The 14,912-nt window shown below is 48.2% G+C and overlaps 3 protein-coding genes across 3 annotated transcripts in view; 1 reads left to right on the top strand and 2 right to left on the bottom strand.

Moving 5' to 3' along the window:
- The first annotated feature begins 1,321 nt into the window (after positions 1-1,321).
- Positions 1,322-5,468, top strand: pnrc2 (proline-rich nuclear receptor coactivator 2). The gene is made up of 3 exons (XM_030358885.1): positions 1,322-1,541; positions 2,102-2,276; positions 2,831-5,468. The coding sequence occupies exon 3, from the start codon at positions 2,852-2,854 to the stop codon at positions 3,308-3,310; it is 459 nt and encodes a 152-aa protein (XP_030214745.1). The 5' UTR covers positions 1,322-1,541; positions 2,102-2,276; positions 2,831-2,851; the 3' UTR covers positions 3,311-5,468.
- A 2,090-nt stretch (positions 5,469-7,558) lies between these two features.
- srsf10a (serine and arginine rich splicing factor 10a) lies at positions 7,559-12,875 on the bottom strand. The gene is made up of 6 exons (XM_030358978.1): positions 12,699-12,875; positions 11,052-11,156; positions 10,047-10,150; positions 9,760-9,946; positions 8,978-9,028; positions 7,559-8,235 (listed from the first exon to the last, which is right to left on the bottom strand). Exons 1-6 carry the CDS (start codon positions 12,761-12,763, stop codon positions 7,977-7,979), a joined length of 771 nt encoding a protein of 256 aa, XP_030214838.1. The 5' UTR covers positions 12,764-12,875; the 3' UTR covers positions 7,559-7,976.
- A 555-nt stretch (positions 12,876-13,430) lies between these two features.
- The window catches only part of fabp10a (fatty acid binding protein 10a, liver basic), a 2,966-nt gene continuing 1,484 nt past the window's right edge, over positions 13,431-14,912 (bottom strand). Inside the window, exons 2-4 of the mRNA XM_030358979.1 lie at positions 14,837-14,912; positions 13,981-14,070; positions 13,431-13,518 (exon numbers count right to left, since the gene is read on the bottom strand). The exon at positions 14,837-14,912 is cut by the window's right edge and continues 97 nt beyond it. Of these exons, the coding sequence (XP_030214839.1) occupies positions 13,468-13,518; positions 13,981-14,070; positions 14,837-14,912 (217 nt within the window). The 3' untranslated portion in view covers positions 13,431-13,467. The remainder of the gene's footprint in view (positions 13,519-13,980; positions 14,071-14,836) is intronic.

Raw genomic sequence — 14,912 nt, 5'->3', positions numbered from 1 at the left:
ATGGTAATATGGGACTAGGAGGAGTTGGGTTAGGGGCAGGCCTATGGTAATATGGGACTAGGAGGAGTTGGGTTAGGGGCAGGCCTATGGTAATATGGGACTAGGAGGAGTTTGGTTAGGGACAGGCCTATGGTAATATGGGACTAGGAGAGGGAGTTGGGTTAGGGACAGGCCTATGGTAATATGGGACTAGGAGGAGTTGGGTTAGGGACAGGCCTATGGTAATATGGGACTAGGAGGAGTTGGGTTAGGGACAGGCCTATGGTAATATGGGACTAGGAGGAGGAGTTTGTTTAGGGACAGGCCTATGGTAATATGGGACTAGGAGGAGGAGTTGGGCTAGGGACAGGCCTATGGTAATATGGGACTAGGAGTAGGAGTTGGGTTAGTTTGTTTAGGAACAGGCCTATGGTAATATGGGACTAGGAGGAGTTGGGTTAGTTTGTCTAGGGACAGGCCTGTGTTAATATTGGACTAGGAGGAGGAGTTGGGTTAGGGTACCCACTCTTAAATTTGTTGCCTTAGTTTGTAACCCTGATTCTAATCCGGGACGGGGGTTAAGAAAAATGGGATAGTTCTACAGTACTCAGACTGGACCATGTTCAAGACACAATAAGACCTAAATAAGGCAAAGGTTTAACTTATTATATATGGCTTGTGCTCATATGTCGGTCAGTTCTGCTAAACCCCGCACAACCGTTTCAATAGGAATAGATATACTCTACATTAAAGAATAAACCTCCTGAGAGTAGGGTTAATGAGATGAAAGGACGGAGTTCAGTGAGATGAGGCTGGTGTCGCAGGCTTTAACCAGTCTCACAAGCAACAGCTGCCTGTTCAACTTTGGTCCTGAGAGATTTATGTTGTCAGACAGCCAAACGACCTCAGACTCCTGAAACGATACCATTAGTTAATAAAAACACACAAATACACTAGTTCATAATCACATAACCTCAAGGCTTTCAGATTTTAGGACGTTCTTCCATCCTTGTTTAAACATTTTTTTAATTTGTTTGTTAGTTTGTTCATTTTTTTTTTTTTAATACATTACCGTAACATGCGTTGATTGACTGGAAAATACATGCAATAAGAAATAATTGAAGCGAACTGTTTCTCTGGCCGTGGTGGTATCTCTGTGTTGCGATTCTGGTCAGGAAGGGGCCCCCGAACAAAGGGCCAGAAGGGTGGGGGTTGGGTCCACCACGTCATCTCTCTGGCAACAGGCGTGAATGGGGCCGGAGCGTCGCTGGTTGGCTGTTGTCCCTCAGAGGCGCCGTGCCATTGGTGGGAACTCGAATGGCTGTGCCCATATAAAAAGAAGCTGCGGAGTCCATTTTGTTGCAGTCGTTCAGAACGTAGTCGGGAGGAGCGAAGACCTAGCGGAGCTAGAGCGTAGACAAAGCGGAGACAGACCAGAGACAGAACTTCAGAGTCATCCACGAAGTTAAGATCTCTCGTTGGAGATACAGTCCCTGTAGTTCTCAGTTCTCTCGTTCCGAGGCGTTGAGGCTCCCAGCGGACCAGACCCGAGCAGGAAGTCGGTAAGGAGAGCCGCCATGTTGTTGTTCTTCTTTGTTGTGGTTGGGCTCCTCTACCAGGACCTGGGCTTCTGTACCCGGACCTGGGCTCGGGTTTAATAATCGTTTATAGAGATTGGAGCTCTATGTTTGATTTAATTCTGTGATTGATACGTTGTCGCCCGACCATGTCGCGATAGGAGAACCAGAACAACAGCGACGGGTTGTTTTTCACACACACGCACTCACACACCCACACACACACACACACACACACACACACACTCAAGCCGTTGGATTACCACAGTAATACTCCGTAATGTTCACTTCTTTTCACAATAAGACACGTTTTAACCAAGACACGGTTAAAGTATACCGGTAGATGACACCTTTTTTCACTAAACCGTCGAGTTTCCTTTGTCTCTGTCTTACCGTGACGCACTTGGAGCCTAGGTGGCCCTGACGTCACAAGGCTCACCATGACCTATATATCTATAGCTACATATTTAACCTGACAATATCGTCTATATATTTTTTTTTTTCATGTTGTCTTTGTTTCTAATATTTTTGTGTTGCGTCTCCAGAGCTCGGCCTCCTGAGCACCGTGCCCGGCCTGGTCAGGTTGATGTTGAGCAGCTCTCCGCGGCCCATGAGCAGCGCACCCCGGCGGACAGGTAGACCCAGGACGAGGACCTGGAGCCCGACTAGGAGGAGACACCTCAGCTCCGGCAGCTCCACCAGCAGCACCACAACACAGAGGTGGGTGGGGGAGGGGAGTGACGTCAGCCGTCTGAGTCGCGACCTTGTTGTTTTTGTCGGGACACCCCGGTATTAATAGGGCGCTGGACCCTATTTAGCCCCTTATCAAATATGTTCAATCATGGCTAGATTTAATTTTGATTTTTATAATTTTTTCATAGTTTTCTTAAATTTATTAATTGCATTTAAATAAAAGTCTGCATTGGGTAGTTTGTTGGATTATCCAACAGATATTGTCCAACAGATAATTAATTGTCAATTTGTGTGAGAGCCATTTCAGTGCATATATATTTTTTACAATATGCAGTATGTTGTTTTGGTCAAAGGATCCATTTATATTGTGAATTTATAATTTATTCAAACCATGTATTTAAATCCATGAAAGTTTTTTAAACGTGCTCTTTGGACGTGATGTTTGTAGACGGTAGATGTCTAGGTGTGGTTGGCTTGTTTTGACTGAATGGGGTGCCTGCTTTATGGACGTGTGGCTCTACTGTAGAACAGGAAGTGAGATGGGTGATTAACCCAGGTGCTCACCCCCCCTCCCTCTGCAGGTGACGTCTAGTCTGACAGCCATGGGAGGCGGAGAGCGCTACAACATTCCAGTGTCACACCCTGAACGCCAGCTGCCAAAGAAGACCAAGCAGAGGGGGCGGGACCAGAGCGTGGTCATCGCCGTGGCAGCGGCCGCGGGCATCATGGGCGGCCTTCACAACCACCGGCGGGGCGACAAGAACCCCGCCTACCCCGGCTCCCTGGAGGCGCGGCAGGCCGCGTCGGCCGAGAAGAAGGGGGCGTCGGTGCGCTTCGCCGCCAGCTACGACCACAACTGGGAGGGCGCCGTGTCCCACCTCAACACGCTGCTCGCCGGACAGGGGAGCCCAAAGTTCGCCGGACCCAAGTTCAGCGAGCCGCCCTCCCCCAGCGTGCTGCCCCGGCCCCCCAGCCACTGGGTGTCCTTCCCCATGCGCTCCGGCGACAGCCGCGAGCTCATGGCCTTCCAGCTCAAGAGCCTCCTCAAGGTTCAGGCCTGAGGCGGACTCACCTTTGACCTTTCACCCCCCCCCTCCCCTCCCTTTTAGTTCGACACACCAACGCAATGAACTGAGGCTCCGTGGGGGGGGCCGTCGCCCGGTAGCAACGCAGCGGCGCCTAGCGGTCCGGGGGACTATCAGGGCGTGGGGGGGCATCGGGTTCACAGCCCAGTGCGACCCCCAGCGCCCGCTGGTCCACACCCGGGCCGCTACCGCTCTGCTGCCTTGCTGCTGGGCGACGGCGCCCCCGCGGAGTCTGTTTCCCTAACGGACGATGGACTGGGTCCCCTTTGTGCTCCTGCTCTTCTGTTTTGTTTTGCTGAGGCCCCTCATTGGAGGCGTGGAGGCTCTGACGCTCATCCACACGTAGCATTTACGTCCCCGCATACCCAGCTCAGCTCGTATGTTGACCTTTTATTTTTGACCCAGTTATTTTGTTTTGACTTGTACCTTTATTCTGAAAAGACACTTAACAGGGATGGGAGAGATACAGGAGGAGGGGCTTGCGTATCATGAGGTCCAATCAGAACCCCCGGTACCATTGCGCCGGGCCTGCGACCTTCAACTCTTGTGTTATTTTTAAAAATGCGCTGTGCGCAATGCACTCTGGGAGTTGAGCTCGCACCCGGGCTGAGTCCTCACAGCTCATTATTCTGTGTGTGTGTGTGTGTGTGTGTGCGTGTGTGTGTGTTCCGCCGTCTCTTGAGGCGGTCGGGCGGGGGGGTCCTAGTGCCATATCGAACCCCGGCCATGACCAGAACCCCGTCTCCCTGCCCCTCCCGCTCCGTCGCCATGGCAGCAGCGTGGCGCCTGCGGAGGTCAGCGGCCTTCGGGCCGCTGGGCTGCGCTGCTGCTGAGGCTTACTGGGGCAGGCGGGGGGGTAGTGGGAGACGACCCCGGACCCTGTTGGAGGGCAGCCCCCCCCCCTGATGTGTGGTATGAAAGACCAGAAAGAGTGAATAGTGTGGCCATCCACAAAACGTACAGATTCTCACTGCCGCCCCCCCCCTTCTCTTGCACTGCAATCAGACGCGTGGGGCGTAGACTATCCCCCCCCCGGGGGTCTCTGGTCTGGTGAGCCCCCCATACACCCCTCCTCTCCACCCCTTCCCCCTCCAGACAGCAGCTGTAGTCCGCCCCGGCTGGCAGAACAAAGTACCAGAGCACGAGCTCCGAAGAGCCATGTATATATTGAAATGTATAAAAATACTTGTAGCATATGTACATTATGCAGGGGGTTTTCTTCCGCCCTGCGTGACAAAGTATTTTTAGTAATAACACTGAATGTACGGCGCTACGACGCGCCTCTACTTCAAATGCTGAGTTATTTTTGTTAAAAAAAAGAAAATCCTTTGCTCTGCACCCGTCACTGGTCTCTCTCCAGTGGTCTGCACTGGTCTCTCTCCAGTGCTCTGCACATGTGTTATTTTCTACAGTGTAGGGTCATGATGCAGGAGGTGCAAGATGAGCTGATCTAAACCGTAAACCATTCGACCTCTTCTCGGAGACTTTTGCATGTATGACCGCCCCAGACCTGTGGTTATGATTCTGCTGATTTTACCCGTATTTTAATCCCGTAATTTTAATCGCCCTGACCCCCTTAATGTTGAGACCCGTGTCTCCCCCTATTGGAAAGTTTCTAAATGCTCTTGCCCTGTAATAGAATTCTAATTTTAACGTCGTTGTTGTCCACTACTTGAAGGTCATTTTTAATACGCCAAATGTGTTGGCTGTTTAACCACAACAGCCAACGGTAGGTAAACTTAAGCCTGATTTGCACAGTATTGTAATGTTAGTCTAATGCCCCCCCCCCCTTCAGTATGCTGAAGGGTTCTTATTTTGTACCTGAAACGCCACATTCAATCCTGTTTACCTCCGCTAGCTGATGACTGACTGTGGTGATTCATGTGTAACTGGCCGTCCTCGCTGACATGTTAATTGTATTGAGAAATGTCTGTCATGCATGCAAAAGTCTCAACGAATTTAGAAAAAAAACAATTGGCTGTTAATTTGTCCCCCCCTTGTCCGAAGTCACCGATTATGAGAGATGTTTGCCCACCATGTACAATTTGGCTTTAATTCGAAATGTGAACGAAATGCACTATTAGTTTAAACAAATATTTATCCCAAAAAAATAAATCCTTCCCTTACCCCCTAATTGTGTTGTCTGCCTCTTGAGTTGAAACAATGTAATCAGGATTTTACTCTAGTTATTAGTGACGGGACAGTAGTCAATTAAGCAATATTGGGATACATTAGCAACTACTTATTGGAGGATATAGTATATTTAATCTGATATATTTTATTAGAGCTTGAAATATTTACCGTAGTCATCAATAACCCAGAACGTTATTCATTCTGGGCTGCCGAGTAGATGGGGTTGACCCGTTACATGGTGTAGGGAAGAGAACTCCTTTATCTAGGAGCATCAGACTGGTTAACTTCACAAGCAGCTACCGGACCCTCCCTCCTGTTTGATATGCGAGGGCCACCTTACTATCGAGGGGTCCCATGACGAGTTCTGAAGAACTACAGCGGACCTGGTGCCTCAGTGTCCAGCTTCCTGCTGGACTCCCAGTTCCACACTAGTTAGAGCCCTAAAGTCTATAAATCAGTCCAGTTGCTGACTGCAGTCTCAGTACCAAACATAAGTGCATGCATCAACAGAATAATATCTTTCTTATGTAAGGGATAATGTTCATAGAATATCAATTAGGCAGGCTACAATATAACTGACTCTGAAATTAGTCGTGCAGGTTTGTAAACTGCCTACACAATGCATTATTTTTGAAATCACAGCTGGTTTAATATTTCAATAATTATTTTGGTGATTGGGTGCATGCAGGCAATCGGGATGGCATCTTGAGTGAAGGGTAAGTAGATTGTTCGTTCTATGGCCCCAGACTATGAAATGTAAAATGGTTTGAAGCAAAAACAGAAGTTAAACAAACAGCTAAAGTTTGAATACATTTGAGATCAAATATAGAATAGTTGAGCTGTTCCAAGATGGAAATGGGATCAAAGTATCAGTGTTGTCATCACTTGTAGGAACCAGGAAGTGTTGACATTATTCCTTCACATCTAGTTAATAGATCAAAAAAATTAGGCTTACACCGTTTGACAACTGCGTCTCTGCTTTCATATATATATATCGGCATATAGTTGTGTAGAGACAGCATAAAGATCTTTAAGCATTGTTAGCAGCTAGCTTCTATCGGAAGTAAACTTCATGTAGCAAGCAGCTAGTCTCTAGCCATTTAAACGGCGGTCCCCACACAAACACCCGGTTTATAACCATCCAATCGGTTAATCATTTAAGAGATCCAGTGACACTAAATACAACAGTTTAGGCTTAGCATTGTGCTCCGCGACGTCGTGGCTATCATAACAGCTAGCTGCGACCCGACGGAGTACAACGGGAGCGCGTGACGTCATCAAGTGAATGGAGTCTAGGTAAAATAATGTGGAAGCCGTCTCTTTCTTGGTGTTAGAAAGTTGTCACAATTGGCGTCCCAAAAAACTGCTTGGTCTGTCTTGTACTTAAAATGGTTACATTTCGGTGTTTGTGTGTCGTTTCGAAATGTAACCATTTTAAGTACAAGACAGACCAAGCAGTTTTTGGGGACGCCAATTATGACAACTTTCTAACACCAAGAAATGTTGTCTAACGGCGACAGATGCTATTTAGGGATAGTCAGACTCCACTATGGTGAGGACCTCGTTGTCCTGCTACTATGACATGGCTGAGTCATGTGGGGGGACGCCAAACTGACCTTTCAGAAGATGCCTTCAGACAGACACCTTCACGACAGTGACATGTCAGACGACATTTGGAATAGCTACCATTTTGCTTACAAAGCAGTGAATCCTATGCATTACAGTATTTACTGCAGCAGAATTATAAACAAAATCATAATTTGGATCCATCGGTGGTTCTGAGGTACTCTGTAGGATCCAGAGTGTCTCAGGGGAGAAATGGCTGTTAAGTTAGGAACCACTGATCTACTCCGTAACCATTTGGACAAGATAACATGAAAGTAAATGATACATTTTTATTAGAATACAGAAGTATTCTACTTCTGAGCAGGTGGAAACGGGTCGATACTCAATACTTGTCATTAAAGTCAATACTTCATCATTTTTGAAAAACTAACAAATTAGTACGACTTGTTTGTTACAACGGACGCTGTCTGAAGCAATAGTATTTTATCTGAAACAAGACTTTCAAGTCCAAGAAGTTCAAGCCGATCTTTGAATTTGTCAATTTATTGCCAGATACAGAAAGCATTGAATACAAGTTGAAGACCACGTTCCTCCCAAGACGCTACGCACACTTTGCACGCAAAGAAGTAGAAAAAACAGATTCAATGCTTTGTACTCTACTGAGTCGAACTACTAGAACCCAGATAGAACCCAACAGAACAAACTAAACAGAAACACGGTAAGTAGAAAAATATCACTTTGGTGAACTGCGACCACTGTCGTCACACAAAAAAACCAATTAGACCAAATAATCCTGACTAACGTCCGGTCGGCTCCCTAACTAGTCAGCTCACCGGGGGCCACGGAAACTAAAGATGTCTGTGGAGGTCGGCCAGGCCCCTAGCGACCAGGCCCCTAGCGACCTGGCCCCCTGCCAACAGACACGGCTAAAAACACTGGGGGGTCAGCGGGCGTCTGCCTCGCGCCCCGCCCAGGACCGGGAGCGCGAGCGGGAGCGAGACAGGGAGCGGGAGTAGGAGCGCCGGGAGCTCTGCTTCTGGCGCCCCCCGGAGGAGGGGTGGAAGTCCTGCAGCGGAGTGGCCGAGCGGGACGGACTCTTGCGGGCCTTGGGCCGCTGTCTGGCGGGGGAGCGGGAAGCAGAGCGGCTCCGGGAGCCGGGGCCCTGGGGGGGTCTGTGGTGGTCCCGGGGGGGGCCTCTGTACCTGGGGAGAGGGAGGAGTCAAGAGGAAGAGGACGTTGGGGCTCTGTCACACCAAAGTTGTACCGGGGGCGAAAATTTTACCGCCTACGTAATCCAAACCTGCCTGGCAACGGACGATCGCGTCGAACGATGACGTAGGAAGGTTCATGAACATTCGCGCTCGTTCATTGAGCTCGTTCACAAGACGAAATAACATCAAACAGACGACACTTATTTTACAAATGACATTTATTAGCGTTGCTAACTTGTATTTAATTGTTTAATCGCATTTAGCTAGTAAACCGAGTGTTTTAACACAAGCTAGCTAGACTATGATACACTTTAAACACTCAGTTTACTAGCTAACTTTAATACAATACAAATATCAAGTAAAAACAAGTGTTAGCTGGTTTATGTTATTTCGTCTTTGGCAACATGAGCGAGAATGTTTTTTGAGACCTGCCTGGAAACGGACCATCATGTCGAACAATGACTTAATGTTTCGAACGCGGATTACGTAGGCGGTACAATTTTCGCCCCGGTACAATTTTGGTGACAGCTCGCACCAACAATCTTTCGACTGGGCATAAAGAAATAAAGATCGAGGTGGTCATCAGGTAGGAGGGGATTATTTGGTTGCATTTTCATACAAGGGACCGTTCCTTAGAAGCTCATTTGTCAATGAAACAGCCCACGGACATGACACTACTGTAACTGTTCGACCCTGGTGTTCCAACGGTTCTCTGGTGTGCTGGCAAACCTACCTCTCCTGGTCAGGGGGCGGGCTGTGTCTGTTGCGGCCAGCGGAGCGAGACCTGGAGGGGGGGGGGGGGGGGGGGAGTAACTTTAGTCCAGATCTGATGTTACGTAGGGATTTAAATGACGCTTACCCTTTTGATATCTCCACGTACATTTGTATATTCATAGTCACAATTAATACTTATCGTTCCGATACCATTTTTTCCAATTCCTGAACTATAGTATATACCGATTTAGCATCTATTGTTACTACCAACAGCACTTTTTTCATTGAAGGGATGCCTTACGATGACGGCAATGGATAGATAGTTAGTTCACTTAGCGTCAACACGTTATTTTTCTTTCCAGGTAAAAAGGTAATCTACATTTATAATTATTATAACATGCAGAGCATGTGCTTGACATGGTCTTTGCCCTTTGTGGTCAATGAGCTAGTCATGTGATGCATTGGACCGGAGAATAGACTACCCTACAGGCCGATACCGCATCTTAGAAAGGACCCGAGAAATGTCCGATGCTGGCATCTATCGGAACGACTCTAGTGACATAGCCGAATCAACACTCGACTTATGATGACTTGGTAAGGATAAATAGTTATCTTAGTAAGGATGGAGTCATTGTGTACATCACGTGACCTGGTAGGACAGACCTGAGTGTGGGGTTGTGATGGTGTTAGTGGGGATGTGGGGGTTTTTAGTGACGTTATGGCGTTATGATGGTGTTGGCGACGTAGTGGCGTAGTTAGTGTCGTTGTGGAGGTGTTAGCGACGGCGTCGTCGTGACTCACTCTCGGGGGCTGTTGGACCTGCGCGGGCGCCGCTCATGGCCGCGGGCGTCTCCGTGGCCGCGGCTCGGCGAGCGCCGTCTCTCGTAGCTGCGGCTCCGGGAGCGTCTCCTCCGGCCCTGGCGGTCGCCGTCGTCATGGCGCGAGGACCCCCGGGGGGGAGAGTCCTTGGTCTTCATCTGGTTGGGCGCTGGAGGGAGAGGAGGGAGCGGCGGTGAGCCACGCCAGCCGGGGTTAGCCGGCTAGCGGGGCTCACGCTGGCTTCATGAGGGCGGGAGGAGGGTGCGTACTCTTGCGGTCTCCCTGGGCGAACTGGATCTCGATCTGACGGCCGCAGACCCACTTGCGGTCCAGGTTGTGGAGAGCGTCCTCCGCGTCGCGGACGTCCTCGAACGTGCTAGGAGGGTTAAGGCTTTTGGTGGCGGCAACACTGGAGCCAGACACTAGGATCTGCTGTAAACCCTGACGTCTTTACAGCGTTGGTCGCCTGCTGTCGACAGGCAGTCAATCAGACAGTTTGAGCGGTGGGTTCACTAAGGACCACAGTGTGTGGATCAATAAGTTCACTGGAAGGGAAAGTCTGATTGGCCAGATTGGAGTGATTTAGGTGTGAAGAAACAGTAAGACAGTATGGAGTGGTAGAATCCTAGAGATGGGATTGGGTAGGATACAAAACATTTGACTTGTTACCTTTAACATGCTTGACCTTTGACCTTGACCTTGTGCTTGCTCTTTATTGGCTTGGCAGAAGAACTTGACTTGTTTCCTGCTTGTCTTTGCCCCATAAACTCTTTTCTTTCATTCTTTCTTTCTGTTCCTTGGGCCCATCTCTCTCTTTGTCTTCATGCTCTTGGTCTTAACGGGGCTACTCTAAACTGGACGGCTCCAACTGTATCTTTACCATCTCTGAGGCAACAACAGAAGAGATCAGGGTTAGCACGTCGTCCCACCGCAGGACGCTACAACAACAGTCAACTTCCTCTCGTCGCACTAACATTTACATTTACATTTATCCAAAGTAACTTAAAATAAGTACATTTGTCAGGAGAAAGAAACAAGAAATACACCGCTGTCGGTACCGAAGATGTACTACTGAGCACTTAAAATCGCTAGGTTAACCCATTCCCCGTATACAACAGAGATAGCTAAGATAAGATGGCAAAACATGATCATTTCTACAAATATAATCATACAAATCAGACTCGGCGATCTCCTTCCTCTGGGGGAGGAGACGCCGGTCCCTGTGAAGCAGAAGGTCAGCTCTGTGTTCAACCCACCACGGGGAGAAAGGATATTGGATGTAGGCGAATCCGCGGGGTCGGCGGTGGTAGAAGTCGAGCGGGATGTAGACGTCGACTATCGGGCCATAGCGAGCAAACTCACGGCGCAAGTCCTCCGGCCTGGATGCATGGAACAAGACATTAGAGATCCCATATCAAGCCTTTTTAGACTTGAAATTGCATGGGGGGGGGGGGGGCGGACTACTAGAATAGGGTTACATGCCTGTTTGTTAGAAATACCCCTCATTATTTACACTTCATTTCTGCAAAACCAATTTCAAATTTAAAAAAGTCTGTTTTGTATCATGTTTCTTTCAGACCCCCTCCTGATTTGCCCATTCTGCTGGGATTGGTCGAACGTGTTGTGCGTGTGTGGGCAAATTCCCAACCTCGAAAAGTTGTAAACATTGTGGGTAACCGGGAGGCGGGACCAATCCACTTCAGCACCGCCCACTGCACGCTGACGTCACGAAAGTAAAGTTTGAGCACGAACAAGCTGTGCACTTATTGAGGGGCGTTCTCGGTGGAAAAACACCCCCTGCCTCGGATTTAGAATTTTCTGGCTTAGCATACGTAATACATGTATACACGTATAACAGTCTAAGTCAAAGGTCGAAAAGCATGATATCACCCCTTTAATGTTAACCCTGCAGGCTGCAGACCCAGGGGTTTCAACACCTCATGTGAAATGGGGGTTTCCAGATACCTCGTACACCAGCCGCATGAGTTGCAATGTGGGAAATCGCGGCTTTTCACCGAGGCACGCCGCTTTCTGGTCGTAATATCTCGGGATACAGCGTCCAACGAGTTCAGTGGGGCCGACCGTACGACTCGACAAACAAAGATGGCTGCGCCCGTAATGAGATGCATTTTCTTTATATTTGTACCACGTTGGACATTTTAATGTTGATTTGAAATGCTCTTACACACGATGAGATTGCTGCTTAATCCGGTCACCAATTTGTGTATTGCACGGTCTTGCTGTGCGTGCAATACAATGACAAGTTGTGTCGTTTGTTTTCGAGCTGGGTTAGAGGCTAATGTAGCTAACAATAACCCAGATATCCACATAGACAAATGGGAACGCTATAAGTAAAACAATACGTCACAAGAGCAACTAGTAAGGGCGGTATATGACGAGGCATCTCGAACACACCATAATAAGTCCGCCTCGGCCATCGGTTGACACTCACAAATATGAGACACTTTAATACTGTATGTGCGTGGATCCATCTTGGACAAAAAACCCTTGGGCCGATTCACAGTTCAAAGTTAAATTCGCACGACCCTGAGGCGCAGAAACCCAGAGCGACAGAGACAGGCACAACACGCACGATGAGACACAACATGACTTCATGTGGATCACAGCAGCAGCGTTATCGAGGAGCTACGTCGGGTTTACAGAAAAACGACAAACAAAAGCTCGACCCGCACATGCGCAGATGAGCCCCTCCAGCATGGCGACACCAGAAGCAGAAAGAGAGCAGAATGTAGTTTGGCTGCAGAGAGAAAGACCTAAAGGGGCCACATGTCCCCTAGTCTGACCTCTGACCCCTCAGACGGCTATATTAGAGCTCGGTCCGCTCGGGTATCGAGGTCTCCATTATATCGAGGTCTCCGCGGCCTAGTGAGGTTCTATAAAGACCCGTCGGCTGGACCTACCTGGACTCGTCCGAGATGTTCCTGACGAACAGGGAGCTGTTGGGGGGTCGGAGGTACCTCGCCATGTTTCTGAATGCTCTGTACGCGGAGCAGCGACTGGGTTAATGGAGTCCGGTTCCTCGTTAAGGAGCCTTCGTGCTACAAGGGCCAGACGAACGCTGAATGCACTGCGCATGCGCTTTTCAGGCTTTAGGGGCCCCGCCCACTTACCCCATAACGTCAACATACTCCTTCAGTAAACAGTTTATGTACCGATGTTCATACATATTCATATTTATATGTATGTATAAAGATGTATGTTTTATATGAACATATATTTAATAATCTATTTTGAAGAAGATCATTTGATTCTCCCCTTTCTTCGTTAGAAGTGTCCGTAGAATACGTCGATGGCCAATCTAACTGCGAGTATTATATTATGATTTATTATCATAGTATATGACACATGAGTACAATTTCCTTGAAATCCATTGAGTTCCCTAAATGTTCGGTTTTAAAAGGACAATCTGTGTGACCGGAATCCGAGGTTTCCCAAATCTAATCCGGACATTGTATACGTCCTAAACGCGATCAGTTCCCCCGTTGGTTTGCGTTTGGCGCACCCTGGCGGACCCTGGCATATACTGCACATGGCCTTTATTACTGACCTGTGCACAGGGCCTTTACCTTGACCACTGGTCTGTGCTGCACAGGGCCTCTATCACTGGCGTTAGGAGACAAATGACCCACACGTTTTGGGAGGCAATGGCTTTTATTTACATAGCTGAGTTCACATCTTCCTGCTCTTCCGGACCAGGGTGGTGGATCCCATGGTCAGAGTCTGGAGGAGAACAGGAGAGACCACCATTCATATTGGGACACATGATATCACACTCTGCTGAAGTTCACACACGTTAATTAGTGATAGCAGCGGTGTGTTATTCATAGCAGCGGTCAGCTGTCCAGAAATAATCCATTGCCCTAATGGACCAACCACAATCAAGTATTCAACAAAGCGGAATGTTTGTGTGTGCGCGTGCGTTTGTGTGTGGCTGCATGTTTGTGTATGTTTGTGCATGTTCATGTGTGTATGTTTGCGTGTGTGTTTGTGTGTGTGTGTGTGTGTGTGTGCATGCTTCTATGTTCATGTGTGTATCGGTGTGTTTGTGTCTGTGTGTGTGCATGCTTGTATGTTCATGTGTGTATGTGTTTGCGTGTGTGTGTGTGTGTATGTGTTTTTGCGTGTGTGCGCGCGCGTGTGTGTGTGTGTGTTTGCGCGTTTGTTTTTGTTCAGGTGGATCACCTCGATCATCTCCCCTCCCTTCAGCTCTTGCACGTGGCAGAACTTGCCGGTGTTGCAGACCATCTTGCCCTGGTCCATGGTGACTGTGCACTAGGAGACACGCCACGACTCATCATTAGTGTTCATTCAACATGATTGTATCAAAGGTTCCCTTAAAGGTACATGTCACGTTGTACACATGAAGTGACACACATCAGGTCAGAGATACCTCATCATCTACTACATCAGGTCAGAGATACCTCATCATCTACTACATCAGAGGTCAGAGATACCTCATCATCTACTACATCAGAGGTCAGAGATACCTCATCATCTACTACATCAGGTCAGAGATACCTCATCATCTACTACATCAGGTCAGAGATACCTCATCATCTACTACATCAGAGGTCAGAGATACCTCATCATCTACTACATCAGGTCAGAGTTACCTCATCATCTACTACATCAGAGGTCAGAGAAACCTCTTCATCTACTACATCAGAGGTCAGAGATACCTCACCATCTACTACATCATAGGTCAGAGATACCTCATCATCTACTACATCAGGTCAGAGATACCTCATCATCTACTACATCAGAGGTCAGAGAAACCTCTTCATCTACTACATCAGGTCAGAGATACCTCTTCATCTACTACGCCAGAGGTCAGAGATACCTCTTCATCTACTACATCAGAGGTCAGAGATACCTCACCATCTACTACAACAGAGGTCAGAGATACCTCATCATCTGCTACATCAGAGGTCAGAGATACCTCACCATCTACTACGCCAGAAGTCAGAGATACCTCACCATCTACTCTATTTCCTTTTCTCTACCTAAGTCTTTCTCATTGGTCGGTCCTGCTGGCTACCTTGATCTTCTTGCCGTCCATGGTGGTGATTTCCGCCTCCTTGCCGATGGTGAAGGAGTTGGTGATGGACTTCCCG

This window comes from Gadus morhua, chromosome 6 (assembly GCF_902167405.1).
Source record: "Gadus morhua chromosome 6, gadMor3.0, whole genome shotgun sequence".
In the NCBI taxonomy this organism is placed as follows: domain Eukaryota; kingdom Metazoa; phylum Chordata; class Actinopteri; order Gadiformes; family Gadidae; genus Gadus; species Gadus morhua.
This window is presented reverse-complemented; position numbering and strand designations above follow the sequence as displayed.

What these genes read in the sequence shown, in the direction of transcription:
- pnrc2 (XM_030358885.1), top strand. Translation starts at nt 2,852, where the DNA reads ATGGGAGGCGGAGAGCGCTACAACATTCCAGTGTCACACCCTGAACGC.
- srsf10a (XM_030358978.1), bottom strand. Translation starts at nt 12,763, where the DNA reads ATGGCGAGGTACCTCCGACCCCCCAACAGCTCCCTGTTCGTCAGGAAC. An exon ending in AACATCTCGGACGAGTCCAG is followed by an intron (nt 11,157 to 12,698) that starts GTAGGTCCAGCC and finishes CCATGCATCCAG; the next exon opens with GCCGGAGGACTTGCGCCGTG. An exon ending in AGGTCCAACAGCCCCCGAGA is followed by an intron (nt 9,029 to 9,759) that starts GTGAGTCACGAC and finishes CCCCCCCTCCAG; the next exon opens with GTCTCGCTCCGCTGGCCGCA.